This window comes from Callorhinus ursinus, unplaced genomic scaffold, assembly GCF_003265705.2.
Source record: "Callorhinus ursinus isolate GAN/ISIS: 27379988/994484 unplaced genomic scaffold, GSC_fseal_2.0 scaffold1, whole genome shotgun sequence".
Lineage (NCBI taxonomy): Eukaryota > Metazoa > Chordata > Mammalia > Carnivora > Otariidae > Callorhinus > Callorhinus ursinus.
Genome location: NW_027397063.1, coordinates 97,238,860 through 97,256,740, shown reverse-complemented (window position 1 = coordinate 97,256,740; position 17,881 = coordinate 97,238,860). Strand labels below are relative to the sequence as shown.

The window sequence follows — 17,881 nt, the reverse complement described above, 5'->3', positions numbered from 1 at the left end:
CACACATGGACTCAGTTCCACTGAAGAAACCCCAAGGAGAGAGGCGATGCAGGTTTGCTTCAAATGAGACAGCAGTGGTGAAGCTCTAGAGAAGGGATGGTAGGTTAAAGGAAAGAAAGGTCAAGGCAATTAGACCAGCAAGTTTTCTAACTCTTAAATCACTAAAGAAATGGCAATATGGAAAGTAAGGAGTAACCTGTAAACTAGGACAAGCAGAAAAAGATAGAAGGGTTGAATCCAGTAAGTATATACTGAACCTCTATGTAGGGGCCGGGCGCTGTGCTAGGCCCTATCTGTGCAATTATGAACAAGACTGACAACTGCCGTTTTCTGCTCTCAAAGAAGAATTTAAAGACAATCTTATATGAGTAATTAGATTGACATCCAGGGGCACCTGGGTGGCTCAGTCAGTTAAGCGTTTGACTCTTGATTTCAGCTCAGGTCACGATCTCAGGGTCATGAGATCGAGCCCCACATCAGGCTTTGCGTTGAATGTGGAGCTTGCTTAAGATCCTCTCTCTCCCTCTGCCTCTCGCCCTCTCCCTCTCAAAAAAAAAAAAAAAAAAAATTTAAATTGACATCCAGAGGAAAGAAAGACATAAACAAAAACTTAACATATATTGCATGGAGCACTGGGTGTTATATGCAAACAATGAATCATGGAACGCTACATCAAAAACTAATGATGTACTGTATGGTGACTAACATAACATAATAAAATAAAATTTAAAAAATTAACATATAAAAAGCATAGACTAGTCTTAAAAATTAGCCTTAAGGACCTGTATTGGTTATCCATTGCTGCACAATAAATTATCCTCAAATTCAGTGGTTTCAAATAATAAACATATACTATCTCATAGTTTCTGTGGGTCAGAATGTGGTTTAGCTGGGTACCCCTGGCTTAAAGCCTCTCGTGAGGTGGGTATCAGGGGATTAGGGGTACAGTTTTGCCTAAAGGCTCAACTAGAGGAGGATTTGTTTCCAGGCTCACTTTGTGGTTGTTAGCAGGATTTATTTTATTATGGCTGTTGGGCTGAAAGCCTTAGCACCTTGCTGGCTATTGGTCAGAGGACTCCCTCCGTTCCTTGCAATAAGGACTTCTCCATAGAACAACTTACACATGGAGCTGGCTTCCCTCAGAGCAAGCAAGTTAACAAGACTGAGAGTGCAAGAGAGGGTGTCTAAGATAGAAGGCAGTCTTTAGCCTAATCTCGGAAGTGACATCCCAATGCTTCTGCTAAATTCGATTCATTATAAATGAGCCAGTAAGTCCAGCTCACATTCAAAGCAAAGGGATTGCACAAGGGGGTGAATAAAAGAGGGCAGGGATAACTGGGAGCCATTCTAGAGGCTGCCAATCTCAGTGCTGCTGGAGGTAACTTTGTCAAGAGAAACTAGATTAAAAGTGAAGAGTGAATTTCTTTTTCAGACAAAAGGAGCTAGATGTGCTCTTCCTGCTCATTAGTTGTAAAAGGAAGCCACTTAGAGATGGAGCTTGTTTTTTTGTTTTGTTTTGTTTTTTTCATGCACACTCTTGAAAAATACAAGACACTGGTTTGGCACATAAACAATCATTGATCATTACTAGGAAATAGAATGGCATCATTCCAAAAGTAAAGTTACCTAAGGACATGCCTGGGGACAGACTTCCTTTAGCTGGGGTGGGAGGAAGGGAGGTAGATTAGATTTTCCATTAGAAGTTAAATAATTACCATTGAACTGTAAGAGTAAATAATTAAGGCTGCTTCTCTGGTTAAGCATGCCAAAGTCCAGAATATTCTTGTAAAAAGAGGAAATGAGACAATAACTGATAGGATGTATGAGCCAGAAAGAATAGAGGTGGTAGCATGTAAGGTGAAAAACACTATTATTTTGATCATACATTCCAGACACTTGAAATTTCTCAGATTCTAGAGAAATAAAGCCACATTTAAGTTAAGAACAAATTCTCATTAGAATAAAGATAAATTAATGGTCTAATAAGGAAGCTAATTAAGGTCAGGAAAGCCCTATTCTCTTTCAAGGGGTCAGAGAATGGGTGGACTTTGCTTTTAATTGTTTGAAAGAATGTTCTCAAGGATAGGAGGAAAGCCAGAGCATCTAAAGGGCAAATGGGCATTCCTTCGTGGGGCAAGGATTATTGGAGAGTGTCCACAGAGACAACGAGGGTCAACAAGGTGAAGCAACAAGAGGTGCAGGTGAATAAGAGGAGAAAATAGAATGTAAAACTGAATGGGAAATGTGAATAAGAAAAGAAAGCCCATGAAAATTCTTCATAGGGAGAAGACACACATTAAAAAAATTGAAAATATTTTTTAAGGTTTTATTTATTTATTTGACAGAGAGAAAGAGCACAAGCAGAGGGAACAGCAGGCAGAGGGAGAAGCAGGCTCCCTGCTGAGCTAGGAGCCCGATGTGGGACTTGATCCTAAGACCCTAGGTTCATGACCTGAGCTGAAGGTAGATTCTTAACTGACTGAGCCACCCAGGCGTCCCTGAAATATTTTTTTAAAAGAAGAAAGAAGTCAGAAAAGAAACCTAGTATGTTAGAGAATAGAACATCATCATTTAAAACCAGGTTAAAATAGATTCACATGCTTCTTGCTACCAGTTTTCCTTCCTACTAGCTTCATATGAGTCCTGTCAAGACAGTGTGGCCAGGCCCCACTGTCAAGGGTCTTGTTGTAATCCAGAGGAAGAATGTGGTAAATCCAAAAAAAAAAAAAAAAGAGAGAGAGAGAGTTCACATACAACTACCAAAGGAAAACTGGTATGGAATGTTCAATATTTTTGTTGTCTTAAGATTATCAATAAGGAAAACAAAGGGACAGAAGTTTTAAATTCTATCAGTTCCTCTAACCATCTAATGAAACTCAAAGACATTCAAAGATAAAAAGGAATACTCTTGGTTAAAGTAGAGAATTGAATACATATGTTTATCTATGCTTCATCTCAAAACAGCACAAAAATGACAGTAAGTTAATAAAAAGTGAATACATCCATAAGGAAAAGAGAACAGGAGAGGAAGGAGTTGACACCAGATGAAAGATGTTGACCAAATTTTGGAAAATAATTCAGAAGTAATTAGTAGACTGTAGGATGTTGAAACCTAATGCCTGTGGGGATTGGGAGAGTGGGGTGGAACCCTAAAAGGAGCAAATCCAATTTGTGACACAGCACTGGAAAAGCTCAGGAATTGGAGACATGAGATTCTTCTGAAAGAGAGAAGAGTGGATCTGAAAATAGGATTGTTTGAATGATTATAAAAGGAACAGATAGATACTCAGATGCCTCCCTAACCTCTAAGCAACCCTCACTCACTATTCTAGCAGGGTATCAAAGATTTACATTCTAGAAAACATAAATTTTCTGGATGTGAGAGGCTTTGGACCTGAGGGTACAGAACAGCAGAATGTGGGAGAAGGCTGGAAGGAAGTCTGTATCTTAAAGAGTGAGACCTCCTGGTCCACTTTACCTACTTACTTCCCAGAACACAGACAACTAGGTTTATATATCAACAGCTAGGAAATTGGAAGTGCCCTCTCTGGAGAAGTGAGGTGGCTGAAAAGAAAAGAAAAGACCTATGGATCCTGATAAGTGGGGTCTCCCAGTGAACTGTCAATAGTCACGTCGTATCTACCCACGAAGAAGTATACCAATCAATAAGCCCTCACGTAGGCACACAGAGCTTCCAGTAACATTTTAGAGACTCATATTTAAACATGAACAACCAAAAGATCACCAGACATTTTAGGAATACCTCTAATATGAGATAGAAACAAGGATCAAACAAGCAAAAAAGAACTCAGAAGAAAAAGATACAAAATAATACAGGGAGCAAATGTGAGCTTCAAAAAAGAGCATAATTAATATCCTCAGAGAAAAGATATTGCATCCATAGAACATGAGCAGGAGGCTATGAATAAATAATGAGAATAAATATTAAGATATAAGAGCTGAAATAAAAAATTCAATACTTTGGTTAGATGATAAAGATGAATAAATCTCCCAGAAAGTAGAAGAAAAAAGCAGAGTTGGAGAAAAGAAAAGAAAATTAGAAAAAGAAGATTAGAGGAGATTTGGAAAGAGAGAACAGAGAAAGCAGAAGAAATAAAATTATCCAGAAACTAATCAAGGTCATTTCCACATACTGAAGGACATACATTTCTATAATGGATGGTAAAGCAATCACACCAAAGCACTTCATCATGAAATAACAATACCTTAAGGATAAATATAAGTAGTTAGAAAGTTTCTGGGCTGGGGGTGGGGGTTGGGAGGGTCACTTAAAAAGGATCAGGAATCAAAATGGCCTCAGAATTCTTAACAACAGCAGTAGAAACTAGAAGACAGTAGATTCCACATTCTGAAGAAGAACTATTTTCAACCTAGAATTCTATAACCTGACAAATGATCAATCAAGCAAGTGTCAAATAAGGATATTCTCAGATATTAGAGTTCTCAAAAATGATACTTCCCTTTGCAGCCTTTCTTGGGAAGTTATCAGATGATATATGACACCACAATGAGGGAACAAAATAAGAAAGGAGAAGATACAGGAATTGGGAAGTAAGAGTTCCAACACAGGAGAGAAGTGGAGAGAATCCCCAGGACAATGGTAGGGAGAAATCCAAGAATTACAGCAGGGCACCAGATTTAGAGAACAACCAGCCTGGGGTCAGCAGAAGAACAGAGCATTTTTAGAAGTATGTTTCCAAGAACAAAGAGAAGCTGATGGATTACATGGAGAGTTTGAACATGTTGAAAGAATATTTACATTTCTATAAGTGGGTTTAATGAAAAATTAGTGATCAACACCTAGAACCCTAAGCAGATAAATAGTGGGACAATAATTAACTCTGGAAGGATGCTATGCAAGAAGGGAAATGTAATCATAGTACACTGCATGGCTCAGGAATACATAAAATTTGTATACTATAATCATATAAAGTAAAATATAGATTTGACTAAAAATCGTGATGGAGATTGGGAAGATTTTCCAATAAAATTGTGATAGAAATTTCTCCTAGGGGAAGAGAAACATCTGCTCTGGGGCGTGGGGGAGGGGGGCGGTTGGTGAAACATCTACCGGGAGTTGGAATAGGAAGCTAAATCTTCATTTTCCGTTCTCTGAAGCCAGGAGATAATGACTTCAAAACTGAAAAACCATGAGATAACTACATAATGTTATTATTTAGGAATATGGAAATAAATATCACAAGAAACTGCTTAAAAATCTGAAAATGGTTATTCCTGGGATGTAGGATTTGGAAGTATGAAGGACTGCTTTTTTTCATTATACTATAGTACTGTTTTAATTTTTAAATATATGTGAGTTATTACTTTAATTTTAAAAAATAATTTAAAACAATGGAAAGGAGTAACTTATAAAAAGGGCCTAATAGGGTGGCAGGGGATAGGATAAAAGACAAGGTTTAGAACATGTAAACAGGTTTTTAAAAAATAGATGCTGGGGCACCTGGGCTCAGGTGATAAAGCATCTGACTCTTGATTTCGGCTCAGGTCATGATCTCAGGGTCATGGGATCGAGCCCCACTTCTGGCTCTTGAGTTCAGTGCAGAGTCCGCTTGAGATTCTTTCCCATCCGTTGCCCTTCCCCTTCTGCCCCCTCTCAACTGATGGGCATGCCTTCTCTCCCTTTTAGTTTTTCTCTCTCTCTCAAAATAAATAATAAAATCTTTAGAAAATAAAAAATAGATGCTGAGAAGAATAGAGTAAAGGGATACTTTCTGAAAGAGAGGTCCTGTGGGGGATGGGCTGGTCAGAGGACTCTCTGAGGATGTTATATTCAAGCAGACCTGAAGTGAGAAGATGAACATTTCAGGCAGAGGAAATGTGAGATGTAAAGGCCCTGCAGCAAATAACATTCTGGGAACCTTGGAGAAACCACAGGGAAATCAGCAAGCATTGCTGAAGCTTAGTGAGCAAGGAGGACAGTGGGAGAAAGCGAGTTTGGTGGGACCAATTCTTGTGGAGTCTGTAGTCTTGCAGCAAGGACTTTGGATTGTTTTCTTGGTGTGATGGAAAGCCACCCAGAAATTATGAACAAGGCAGTGATATGATCTGATTTATTTTTAGAGGATAACTCTGCTGTGTAGAAAATAGGTTGAAGGGAGACAAAAATGAAAGCAGGAGCAGCAATTACAAAGCCCTTGAAAAGGTCTAGAAATGCATGGATGGTCATTGTGCTAAAGAAGGTGAGTAGTGGCCTGATTCAGGATATATTTTCAAGGTAGAGGCAACAGAAATTACTGATGGGTTGGATGATGTGAGAGCAGACGAGGGATCAAGGCTAACTCTAAAGTTTGGAATGTCAGCAACCAAGTGAGTGAAAGTGCCATATACTGAGATGGGAAATACTAGGAAAGGAATACAACTGGGGAGGAATATCAAGAATTTGATTTGGCACATGTTAATCACAACGTGTCTATTAGATACCCAAATGGAGGTATTGACTGGGCAGTATGTTCAGGGGAAGGCTGACTAGAGATTGATTTTGAGACAACCACATGTAGCTGATACTTAAGCCCTGGTACTGAATGAGATCACCAGGGAATTGAGGTAATAGAGGGTTGAGAACAGGCACTCCAAATTTTGGAGGCTGGGAGGAGAAAATTAAGCAACAGTGACAGAGAAGGAATGTCTAATGAGGTAGAAGGAAAATTGGAGAATACTACCAAAGATTATAAGGAGAAAAAGAATTTTTTTAAATTTTATTTTATTATGTTAATCATCATACATTACACCATTAGTTTTTGATGTAGTGTTCCATGATTCGTTGTTTGCGTATAACACCCAGTGCTCCATTCAGTACGTGCCCTCCTTAATACCCATCACCAGGCTAATCCCTCCCCCACCCCCCTCCCCTCTAGAACCCTCAGTGTGTTTCTCAGAGTCCATCGTCTCTCCTGGTTCGTCTCCCCCTCTGATTCCCACCCCCTTCATTTTTCCCTTCCTGCCATCTTCTTCCTTTTTTTTCCTTAAACATATATTGCATTGTTTCAGAGGTACAGATCTGTGATTCAACAGTCTTGCACAATTCACAGCGCTCAGCATAGCACATACCCTCCCCAATGTCTATCACCCAGCCACCCCGTCCCTCCCACCCCCCCACCACTCCAGCAACCCTCAGTTTTTTTCCTGAGATTAAGAATTCCTCACATCAGTGAGATCATATGATCCATGTCTTTCTCTGATTGACTTATTTTGCTTAGCATAATAAATTTAAAGAAGGGAGCACACAACTTCTATGGAGCCACAATCCCTTATAGAAAATGTTGGTTTCAGATAGGTTTGGAATTCAAATTATTTCATATTTTAGAAAATTAGTGAAGTACCTATGCCCCCAGAGATCTAGGGCAGGTCCTCCCATGCAATGACATCAATATTTCTGCAGTGAAGCATAGGAATGTTCCCACTGAGTGAAATAAAGATTATCAGTCCAGGCAGATTTTATTACCAAATGTTATAATTTACACAAATTTTTCTTCTCAGAGCTTTGTAGATGTCAAAATTGTGGCTAATGGATTGTAGATGTATACTTGCTTTCTTGACAACAGCTATTTTTGTTGGTTTTGTTCATTCACCTGACCATCTCTTGGCATCTTGGATATGATTTTGTTTAGAAAACAAAAAATGAGAGTGCATGAGGTTGCTCTGTAGAGTTACAGACACAGAGAGGTGATAGGAAAAAGTGAAGGAAGAACTTTCCCCACACTATCTACAGTGGTTGCTTTTTTGGGGGTAGGAAGAGATAGCAAGGTTTTCACTTCTCATACTTTTAAAAAAATTTGGGGATCATCAATGACTTTAAAACTTTTTGGTGTTTTTAAAATATTTTCCAAAGATAAAATCTATTAAAAAGGAAAACCCATTTATTTAGGAAAGTTTACTAATAAATCTGGCAACAATGGATTTATGTAAACTCAAAGATTAAATTTGAGGAATACATGGTGTTTGCAAACACAAATAGCTTTTTGCAAGAGGGATTTGCTTAGTTTTAGGATGTGCATTTTCTATATTTACATATTCAATCGATATAGATAAAATGGCACACATTTCTCTGGTAATTCCATTTATGAGAAAACAAAGTACCAGTTAGTATATCAACAAATGAGTAGTTCTCAACTTTGGGACCAAATAGAATTAGAACATCTGAATCTCTTCTCTAACCTCTGGCTCCCCAGGGAGCAGGGGGAGAACTGGGGAAGCTTTTAGGGGCCAGAGGCTATTCCTAGGGTTGGTTGGCAGGGAGGTTGGGTGAGCTGATAGCCTGAGAACCTTAATGGTGGGGCATGGGGCAGATAGGAATGTGGCAGTCAGACTGAGAGCCTTCAGTAGAGGAGAGGGAGAGCTAAACAAGGCTGCCTTTTACATGTCAGAGACCATTTGTCCTGATGCAAAGTGTAGATGCCAGAAAATTGACAGAATGAGAAAAAATATGAAGAAATTGTTTCTGTTGTTCTGAATTAATACCAATTAAATTCTTAGTAGATTGTTGACTTAGAAGAATGAATCCTGAACTCTGTGCCTTCAGGGGCTTTTCCTCCCCATTCTGAAAATTTGCTCTTGAAGCATATTAGTCCAGGAGATTATTTCCCTGTTTCTACTTCTGTTTTGATCTATCAGCAGTAGTTATTTCACAGTGCCCATTATGTTTGTGAGCATAGGGATACAATTTTAGAACAACCTGCCTAACATCCATCTTACTTCTTTCCTGGAAATATACTCAGATTCTCATTCCTGTCTTACCAAAGGGCCATTTCCACTGTTTTTCTGCAGTGTTTTGGGCTGATCGGATTAGTTGACCAGAAGTGTTAAATGGAAGGCTAGCTCCTACTCATTGTTCTGATTTCCACACCTTTCCCACAGTTTCCCTTTGTTTCCACTCCCCTCGTGGTCCCCCCCCCCCCCCCGCCAAGTTGTTCAGCCATCCACTCACCCTGGAACATATCTAGTTTGGGTGGATGAAAACTCTAATCTGATCATTCCATGACTAGTTCAGACCTCACTGGGTATAAAGCACAAAGAAAGACACCCATCTGTACTTATTCTTCACTGAGGACTTGCTTTCTTGGCATGTTCCCCTAATTGCCAGATTCAGGTGATTGCCATCACAAATGGGACTCTCACCTTCAGAGTGATCAAGTTAGCCGGCAAAGCCTTCTCTTGCTTCTTCCACTGTTTTTGGAATTGAAAGCAATCCAGCTGTCTCTAAGGATAAAAATGAAAACAAACATAAAAATAAACCACACTTACATTGCAAAGAGTGGGGGAAATTGGCCATTTTTTAATATTAGAAATTTCAAACAGATGGCGAGCTAATTTATATTTTCATTTTGACATTTTCTTACCCATTGGGAGTGCAATTAAGCCATATTTTAAACCCACTCAAAGGGGCCTTCATCTGAAAATGTTATAGACGTATCTACAGATAATGCTCTTCACCATCAACAGAGCTTAAGGACCCAGAAACAGTAGTTCTTCCATGCCCAGCCCACCCTAATCAAGGGGCACATGGGATAGGAACCTCCTCTGTGAAAACGCTGGCCTCCTACTATCCTCCCTGCCTCCCATCTTGCCCCACTTGGGGCCGTTTTCCCTAGAGCTAGCAAAGGGATCTTCCCTTAATGCACATTTGGCCATGCCAGCCCCCTGCTTGAAATGAACCTTTCAATGACTCCATATAGCCCTCAGAATTAAGTTAAAACTCTATTATTATCATGTTACTAAAGTCATCTTCAGTCTGACCCTGCTCACTCTTCTCTGCCTCAGTCCTGGTTTCTCCTCCCTTCTGCACTTTGCACTTGAGTCCTACTAAGCTACGTGTCGTCCCAAGATGTGCCTCTTCCTCTCATGCTGCCAGGCATTTGTACTCCCTGCCCACTTTGCCTGGGTAAACCCCACTGCCCCTTCTCCACCTGGCTTGTGCCTCCCTTTTCGGTTTGACTTACAATTTAGTTGCAATCCAGTGATACCATTTTACCATGCTAAGATATGGCCAAAGATAATTTTACCTGAAAGATTTAGAATGTATGGCTTCACTGATTATTCTCATGTTTGCCCAGTGTTTTCAATCTTACTGCACTTCTATCTTACACATTTTCCTATGTTGTTCAGTGAAAACACACATTAAAATCCTGTAACAATACAACCTTCCAAAAACACAGCCCCAAAAGAGACATTTTGCCTAAATCACTGAAAGCAATCTAATCACAAGTGAATGATTCTTTTCCACACATGATGGAATTTTCCACTAATGTGCCTTACTGACTCTGGCCACATCCACATGTGCTCTTGTCATGCCCTGTCACACACAGTCCACCCCTGAAATAGCAGTCCTCTCAACTTGATGTGTTCTATTTCCATTTTGTTACTCCATAGTTGGATAAATTTATAACATCTGAAATGCCTGTTGTACAAAACTGAGTTGTAATCTCAATTTTGAAAGAGGATGGTAGCAGGGGAGTCTGGGTGGCTAAGTTGGTTAAGCGTCTGACTCTTGATTTCAGCTCAGGCCATGATCTCAGGGTTATGAGATCAAGCCCTGCTTCGGGCTCTGTACTGGGCATGGAGCCTGCTTAGGATTGTCTCTCCCTCTCTCTCTCTGCACCCCCTAAAAAAAAGAGAATGGTAGCAGAGGATATGCAGATATTGTGAGATTCACCTGAGATTTCATAGCATTTGTGGCAAAGACAAAAATAGAAGTTCTAACTCTGCAGCTTGTTTTCAGTTCAGAGGTCCTCCTGGCTTGGAAATAATAGAAGAAAGAGAAATAGTCCTTTGTACTGGAAGCTAATAGCCTTGAAGAAGGATGAGTTCCAGAGTAGTGGGCCCCAGACCAAGATCGTCAGCAGCCCTTCCAAAGTTCAATCTGGAGCTGGCAGGCACTTTGGTCCCATTATACTTGCTATGGGGACATCTTTGGGTTCACTCCACCTTTTCATTTCCTCCTTCAGTGGAGTGTCACTTGCCTAAAGTAGCTTTTAAGTGACTTGTTTTATGGATGTTTTCCATAGAACACTGCTCCCTTTCTTTCAGACTTGAATTTAATTTTAGTAAATGGATTGAATTTTATTTTTCTTTTAATGAGAGCTCTTGTCATTACATCACCCATCATGTTATCCTTCCATATTGGTGGACCTATTATTCATGTCACCAATTTATTGACCTCATTAGTTAACTGCTAGTTTTTTTCTTTTATGTATTCAAATAAACTTAAGTCTTTCTTATAGCTTTCTTAATCAAGGGAATTTTTTTATACAAAGTTATTGAAAGCCCCTTAAATCTAATCACTTCAACACATTTGCCAGCTAACTCAGTAGTAGAGAGGAAATAAAGCATTGCTGTGCCTTTTAAAATAAAGTTTAGGTTATGTTTAGAAAACTTGGGCAAAACCAAATGAAGTGTCTTTTTTTTTTTTATTGCTTCCATGTCCTAGAATAAAATGGTCCCTGCATGCTTGATATAATTAATTAGACAATTCATTTAGGCATGGGCAGCTTGGAGCAGGGCTCTGGAAGCAGGAAGGACCCTGCCACTTCAGAGCTGAGTTACTCTCAGCAAGTTATATAAGCAGTGGGGCTTAGGTGTCTTTCTTTGTCAAATATAGTTATTAAGAGCAGGAAATGAGATGACACCTAACGTAGCAACTGATTAATCTTTTCTAGCCCTCCTTCCCTTACCTTTTCAACAAGTATTTTAGGTAAAGTTAAGGAAAACCAGAAGAGAAAGCCAGAAAGCCACAAACACCATCCTTGGTCTCCAGTTCCTCAAAAAAAAAAAAAAAAAAAAAAAAACCCAAAACAAAAAAACAAGTTAACTGGAAGCAAATACTTAACCTTCATGATTTTTTAAAAATATATGATTATATGGACACATATGTGTGTTAATAATATATGTAAATGATGAGACTTTGTTTGACCCAGACATGCTGCTGATTTTATAGAAAATTATGGAGCAACTGTTAATCTGGAATTGTGCCATATTCCTCAATTCTGATTACCAAATTTGGAATTGAATAGAGTTCTGATCATAATCACAAGAAATTCAAATACAGGAAGATGCTACTTTCTCGGATGCTTTGTTATTTAGTTCCACTGACAGCAGATTAGTCAGTAAAGCCTTAGGAGGATACTTCCCACTGAGAGTCAGATTTGGGAAGGCCTTGGATAGTTCTACAAACAAACTAACTTGATGGAAATTCATTTTTATCTGGAGAATCCTATGGCACAATCATTTTAATTGTGTACTACCTTGAATTGTTTACTTTTCAACCTCTTTTTTGATATCCTACACACATGAATGTCAGGAGGTTAGAAAGATCTAAGACCTAATTCTTACCATGGGCCTTGAAGTAATTTGGATGAATACCATAGATGAAAGATGGGTAACTTCAACTGAAACTGTAGAGTCTCAGAATTTGAAGGGGCCTTAGTGATCTCTAGTTTAGTCACACATTTGAAGCTTAAATTTGATCCAGTACATCCCAGTCAAGTGAGAGTCAACCCTTCAGAGTATCCTCCGGACAGCTCTGGCTGTTAGAAAGTTCTTCCTTAATCTTCAACCCCATAGCTACTACCCTTGGCTCCAAATTCTGTTAGAGAAATTAAAAAAATGGCTCTGCTCAAACTCACGAGGCTGCAGACTTCTTGATGGCAGGTATTGTATCCACTACAGCTTCTAATGACTTGATAAATGATTGCTGAATAGAATTAAAAGCAAAAGATGTTGTTCTTTATTTTGATATATATCTTACAAAATAGCAAATGATCAATATATTTAAGTTCTATTGAGAAAGCATCATATAAAGTAACTGATTTTATTGTTTAAATATCATAGCTGATATAATTCTTTCAGTCTTATAATTCAAGCAATTTTATCTGTCTTATGTATTGCAATTTACCTTTATTATAAAATAACATACTTGCCCCTACAGATATTAACTATTAGACATCACATGTGCCAACAAGCTGAAACCCCACTAAAGTAGGCATTAGAAGTTCTGGGTTCCAGTCCCAGCCCCCTACTACCCATCTGAGTGATCCTGGTTCTTGTTTCCTATTCTGCAAACTGCAAGGGTTGAATCAAATGTCCTCTTAAAGTTCTTTCCAGCTTCACAAAATCATTCGTGTTTTTGACTTGTCTGACCCATGTGGTAGAGTATCCACAAAGACTGTCAAAGACAAGACCTCTGATTTCTGGTTTAATTCTCCATTTATATTGCCAGTGACTTTCCATATGTACAGTTTAAAGCTAGGGATGCTTCCCCACTCCTTTTTCATTTCAGAACACTTTTCTTCAGGAAACAGTGCGTAGGGAGTGCGAAGAACGCTTTGAACTGACAGAGGCTTTGAGTCAAGCCAGAGAACAGCTTCTGGAGCTCAGGAAGCTCAGTGGAAGTTCACCTTTGTCACCGTGTTCCCTTAACCAGGGCAGCCTAACCTCCTCTGCTGCCGTGGTCAGTAATCAGGCGGAAAGAAGCCTTACAAGACTGAACTCTGGGAAAGGAATCAAAATTCCCAGCCTGCACAGAGTGGCAAAACCTACCACTTCCCCAACCTTGGCTCAGTCCCAGAGGCTCAGCAGCTCAGGTTTGCCCACTGTGCCCCAACCGCATCCTCCCTGGGGTGGAGCATCGTCGGTAAATGAGACCAGACAAAGGCTGGCTACCATTCTGCGGAGGAGACTGAGCCAGCAGTGATTGGTCCAGTCCGGAGCAGCTCCACACAGCACACCTGGTCTTACCCAGCGGGCCAGAGATGCACTGTGACTGAGGGTGACAAAGGCCATATTATTATCACAGATCAAGAATGCACGGTTATAGATATTTTTAATAGCATAATTGGAAAAACTAGGAATTGTGAAGCCACATTTTCTAAGAGACCTTTGAAATTGCCACAGATAATGAAGTTGCTGATATTCCAGAGGGCCAGTTTCTATACTTCTATATTGCATGTTTAGATGTGTTCTATGCATGTGCCCTTTTAGAGATCATAGGTAAAATTTTTCACTCATGGCATCTTTGCTATTTTTTTTGCACCATTACAAGCAGATATATTTCCACAAAAAATAGATTGTATTGGTTGTGTCTGTTTTTGTTCCTTTGTTTGTTGAGCTGAATAGGTTAAATAGATGTAATTCATATTCCAAATAGAAAATGGAAGTACTTTAGTCCTAAATCGGATAATTTCCAAAATGTTCAGTTCAAATATTCACAGAATTCATCATCATCATAGAAACCTTCTCTTTTTCATCTCACAATCTAATTGGTTAATCGAATTTCTTTTTAGGCCAGAAGTAAAGATAGGTACCCTTCAAGAAGGCAGTCCTCCCTGTGAACCTGGGACCTTCTAGGAAAAGGGACAGCAACTCCAATTCAAGGAAACGGTGGTTTACTTTTCAAACTATAGAGATTATTTAAAAAAAAAAACAAAGAGCCTGGCTGACCATGAAAATATTACTTGGTAGAGATTTTCTACATTGAATGCTTTTTGGTAATCACTGCTGGATTTTTATTTGAACTTGTATCCTTCAACCATTGGGAAAGGAACTAACTCAAGACCGTTCTATAGAGTCACATAGTGCTAATTTGGAGTTCACATTTTATTACTCCCCAAGATAGGCAACTGGTTAACATATTTTCTATTTTCAGAGTGAAAAACTAAAACCAGCAACCAAAACCAGCTATTTTAAGTTATAGAGCTTCAGGCCCCTCCTGTTTCTTAAAATACAACTCTTTACCTTAAGTTAATGTTTGTCTATCTTTTCCCCCTTCAAACTGAAATGTATTTTTCTTTCAAGACTGACTTTACTTAAATCCTTCATCTGACTCTATCAGGGACATCCAGGCTTCTTGTTCCCGGATGAGGATATAGTAACACGTGTGAAATATGGCACGTAAAACTCTCCTCTGTTTGGCTTTTATACTGATGAGAGAATCCAAAGGTACTTGGAATTCTTCCCATCTGAAAAAAAAAAAAAAAGTAAAGCTACTAAGTAAATTCAGGTTTATGTCTAATCTTTCAAAGGATTAGTCTAATCTACCAGTAGAGTGTTTTCCTAAAAAAATAAATAAATCAATTCCACATTAGTTCTGCTGATTTCCCTGACTGGTTGAAATGAGTACATCTTGTGTTAAGTCTTAGAATGTTGCATTTTGCTTTACAGAGATCAGTATTCCTTATAATGGCATTTGAAAAGAGAACAAAACATCATAGAATGGTGACCCCCAACCATCTCTTTCCAAATATGGAATAGATGCCCAAAGAAGTCTGACTTGGCTAAAGCAGGACAGCTAATTAGTGACAGCTAAAACCAGACCACTTTTAACTGACCCCAAGTTTCCACCTCATTTTTCCACTCATCACATTGCCCAGCCTCCATCATGACAGAAGCTCTAAATAGTATTTACCTAATATTTTCTTTAAATGCACTCACTTTTTAAACTTAAAGTTATATAAGAAAACTTGACCCAAAAAAGAATAACTGTAGAGTAATGAGTTTGATTTGCTAGGTGTATTTTTTCTAATACTTTAAAATAAATGTGTATCTATTAAAATACGAAATGTTAATGTACCCCCGAAAAATCATCTTGTATAATGACAGTAGTACTCATGCCACACTTTGGGAACCTCAATGTTTCTGATCTGGTATTTGCATGTTTATTGCAAGTACCGGTGACATAAGGTAGATGGCAAAAGCTAGTGAAACCTTTAGTAAAAAGTATACAAGAATATTTGGGGCAGCAGTCTTTGTCATCAGATGATACATGTTTTTCCAAGTCTCGCAATTTCAGCTATCTTCAGGAGCCATGGGGATATATTTTTCCAAAAATATGAACAGATTTAAATTTGTGAAGAAAGTCATACATAAACTTTTCTAAAGCGATGTAAAGACCATCAGTGCAAAACCTGGTTTCTTGGTTTGCTGTTACACTCTTGCTTTATAATGAGTAATTATGTAAATAATCTTTCTGAGAATAGAATCAGGATGTGCAGTATGGCTGTGTTATATTCCACAAGTATATTAGAAAGGTAATTCTGTGGATAAACAAAGAGACAATATTTACATTCGTTTCAGACTAGACCACTTGAATGGTGCCATCTAAGCTATGTGCTGGTATCTTTCAAAGAGAGACAAAGAAAAGAGAATCACATTAGCGTATGTAAAGGGGGGGTTAATAACACAAACTTTCCTTGATCTTCTCACTGATGAGCTAACTCCTACCATGAAACAGTATCAGGAATGTTAAGGAAGTAGTGACTACTATAGCAAACTAAAGCTCTCAAATGCATATAATGGATATTAATTTAAATCTATTAGTTTTAATTTCTCCCTATATATATGTTTTCCATGACCTCAATGGAAGGATTGATAGGTACAAAAAGAAAAGAATACCACAGAAAATATTCCTCACAGAATTATACCATATTTGTTTTTTCTTCTTAAACTACTGTTGATAGACAAAGATGGGAGAATTCATCTATAGTTAACTTAGATTTCTCACGTAATTTTTGAAAGTCTTATTGAATTAAATTACCATATTTATACTTAGTCAGAATTACTTAAAAGTTATATTTCCTGGCAATGGAATTGACTAGAAGAGGTATTAATGTTGAAAATTATATAAAACTGGGGCACCTGGGTGGCTCAGATGGTTAAGCGTCTGCCTTCGGCTCAGGTCATGATCCCAGGTTCCTGGGATCGGGCCCCCACATCGGGCTCCCTGCTCAGCAGGAAGCCTGCTTCTCCCTCTCCCACTCCCTCTGCTTGTGTTCCCTCTCTCACTGTGTCTCTCTCTCTGCCAAATAAATAAAATCTTAAAAAAAAAAGAAAATTATGTAAAACTAAGATTTTTTTGATGTTCTGTCAGTCTGAAAAGTTTTTGTAGTATTACAGGTCAATTATAGCTAATTTTTTTGATTATGGAACAAATTTTCTCAAGCTTTATCTTATAAGGTTATTATAAGGCACTGATAGAGCAACCTAGTAACCCAAAAGGGTTAATGCACTGGAGCTGAAAATTCCTGACCATCATGTTGTATTTAATGGAGCACAGGAAAGCAATTTAATATGTGCCCAAAGTTCACAAATCCTGCAATGATTATAGGTTGTTTTTTTTTCTTTTTTCTTTACTTTTTCACTTTCATATTTTAAGAAAATAATGTATGTGCACTGTACCTTGCACAGGACACCTTTTATGGTCCCCACGCCATGATGGACAATAATAGCATTTCTAAGGTGGTGTCTATGGTATCTTCAGGAAGAAATTCTACTTTTCCTTTTGAAAATATTAACCCTATATAGCGATAAATTGTGAAGCCAATATAATGAGATTGCATCTTTAGAATCTTAAATATAAGTTATGTCATCTTGGTTTATTCTTAATTCACACATGGAACTTTCTTGGCAGCACAGTAGTTGAAACTGAAACACACATATCCTATGACAATATTTACCATGATCCAGAAAGTCAAAGGATTTCCTTCTCCAGCGTTCATATAGCATAGTGTTTTTTTTTTTTTTAAAGATTTTATTTATTTATTTGAGAGACAGAGAGAATGAGAGAGAAAGCACATGAGATGGGGGTAGGGTCAGAGGGAGAAGCAGACTCCCCGCTGAGCAGGGAGCCCGACGCGGGACTCGATCCAGGGACTCCAGGATCATGACCTGAGCCGAAGGCAGTCGCTTAACCAACTGAGCCACCCAGGCGCCCAGCATAGTGTTTTATATCCATTAAGTGAGTAAAAAAATTTACTGGACATCCTTTACACCCACCCCAAAATATATAAGGAATACTATGTCACAGAGATTAAGTAATTTATCCAAAAGAAATACTAATTAAGACCAAGGAATA

The 17,881-nt window shown here is 38.5% G+C and overlaps 1 protein-coding gene across 8 annotated transcripts in view; it reads left to right on the top strand.

Moving 5' to 3' along the window:
- Positions 1-15,013, top strand: part of LEKR1 (leucine, glutamate and lysine rich 1) — a 186,479-nt gene extending 171,466 nt beyond the window's left edge. For all 8 annotated transcript variants that reach the window (XM_025879937.2, XM_025879929.2, XM_025879922.2 and 5 more), the window contains one exon: positions 13,313-15,013. In XM_025879937.2, the coding sequence (XP_025735722.1) occupies positions 13,313-13,726 (414 nt within the window). In that variant the 3' untranslated portion in view covers positions 13,727-15,013. The remainder of the gene's footprint in view (positions 1-13,312) is intronic.
- The last annotated feature ends 2,868 nt before the right edge of the window (positions 15,014-17,881 follow it).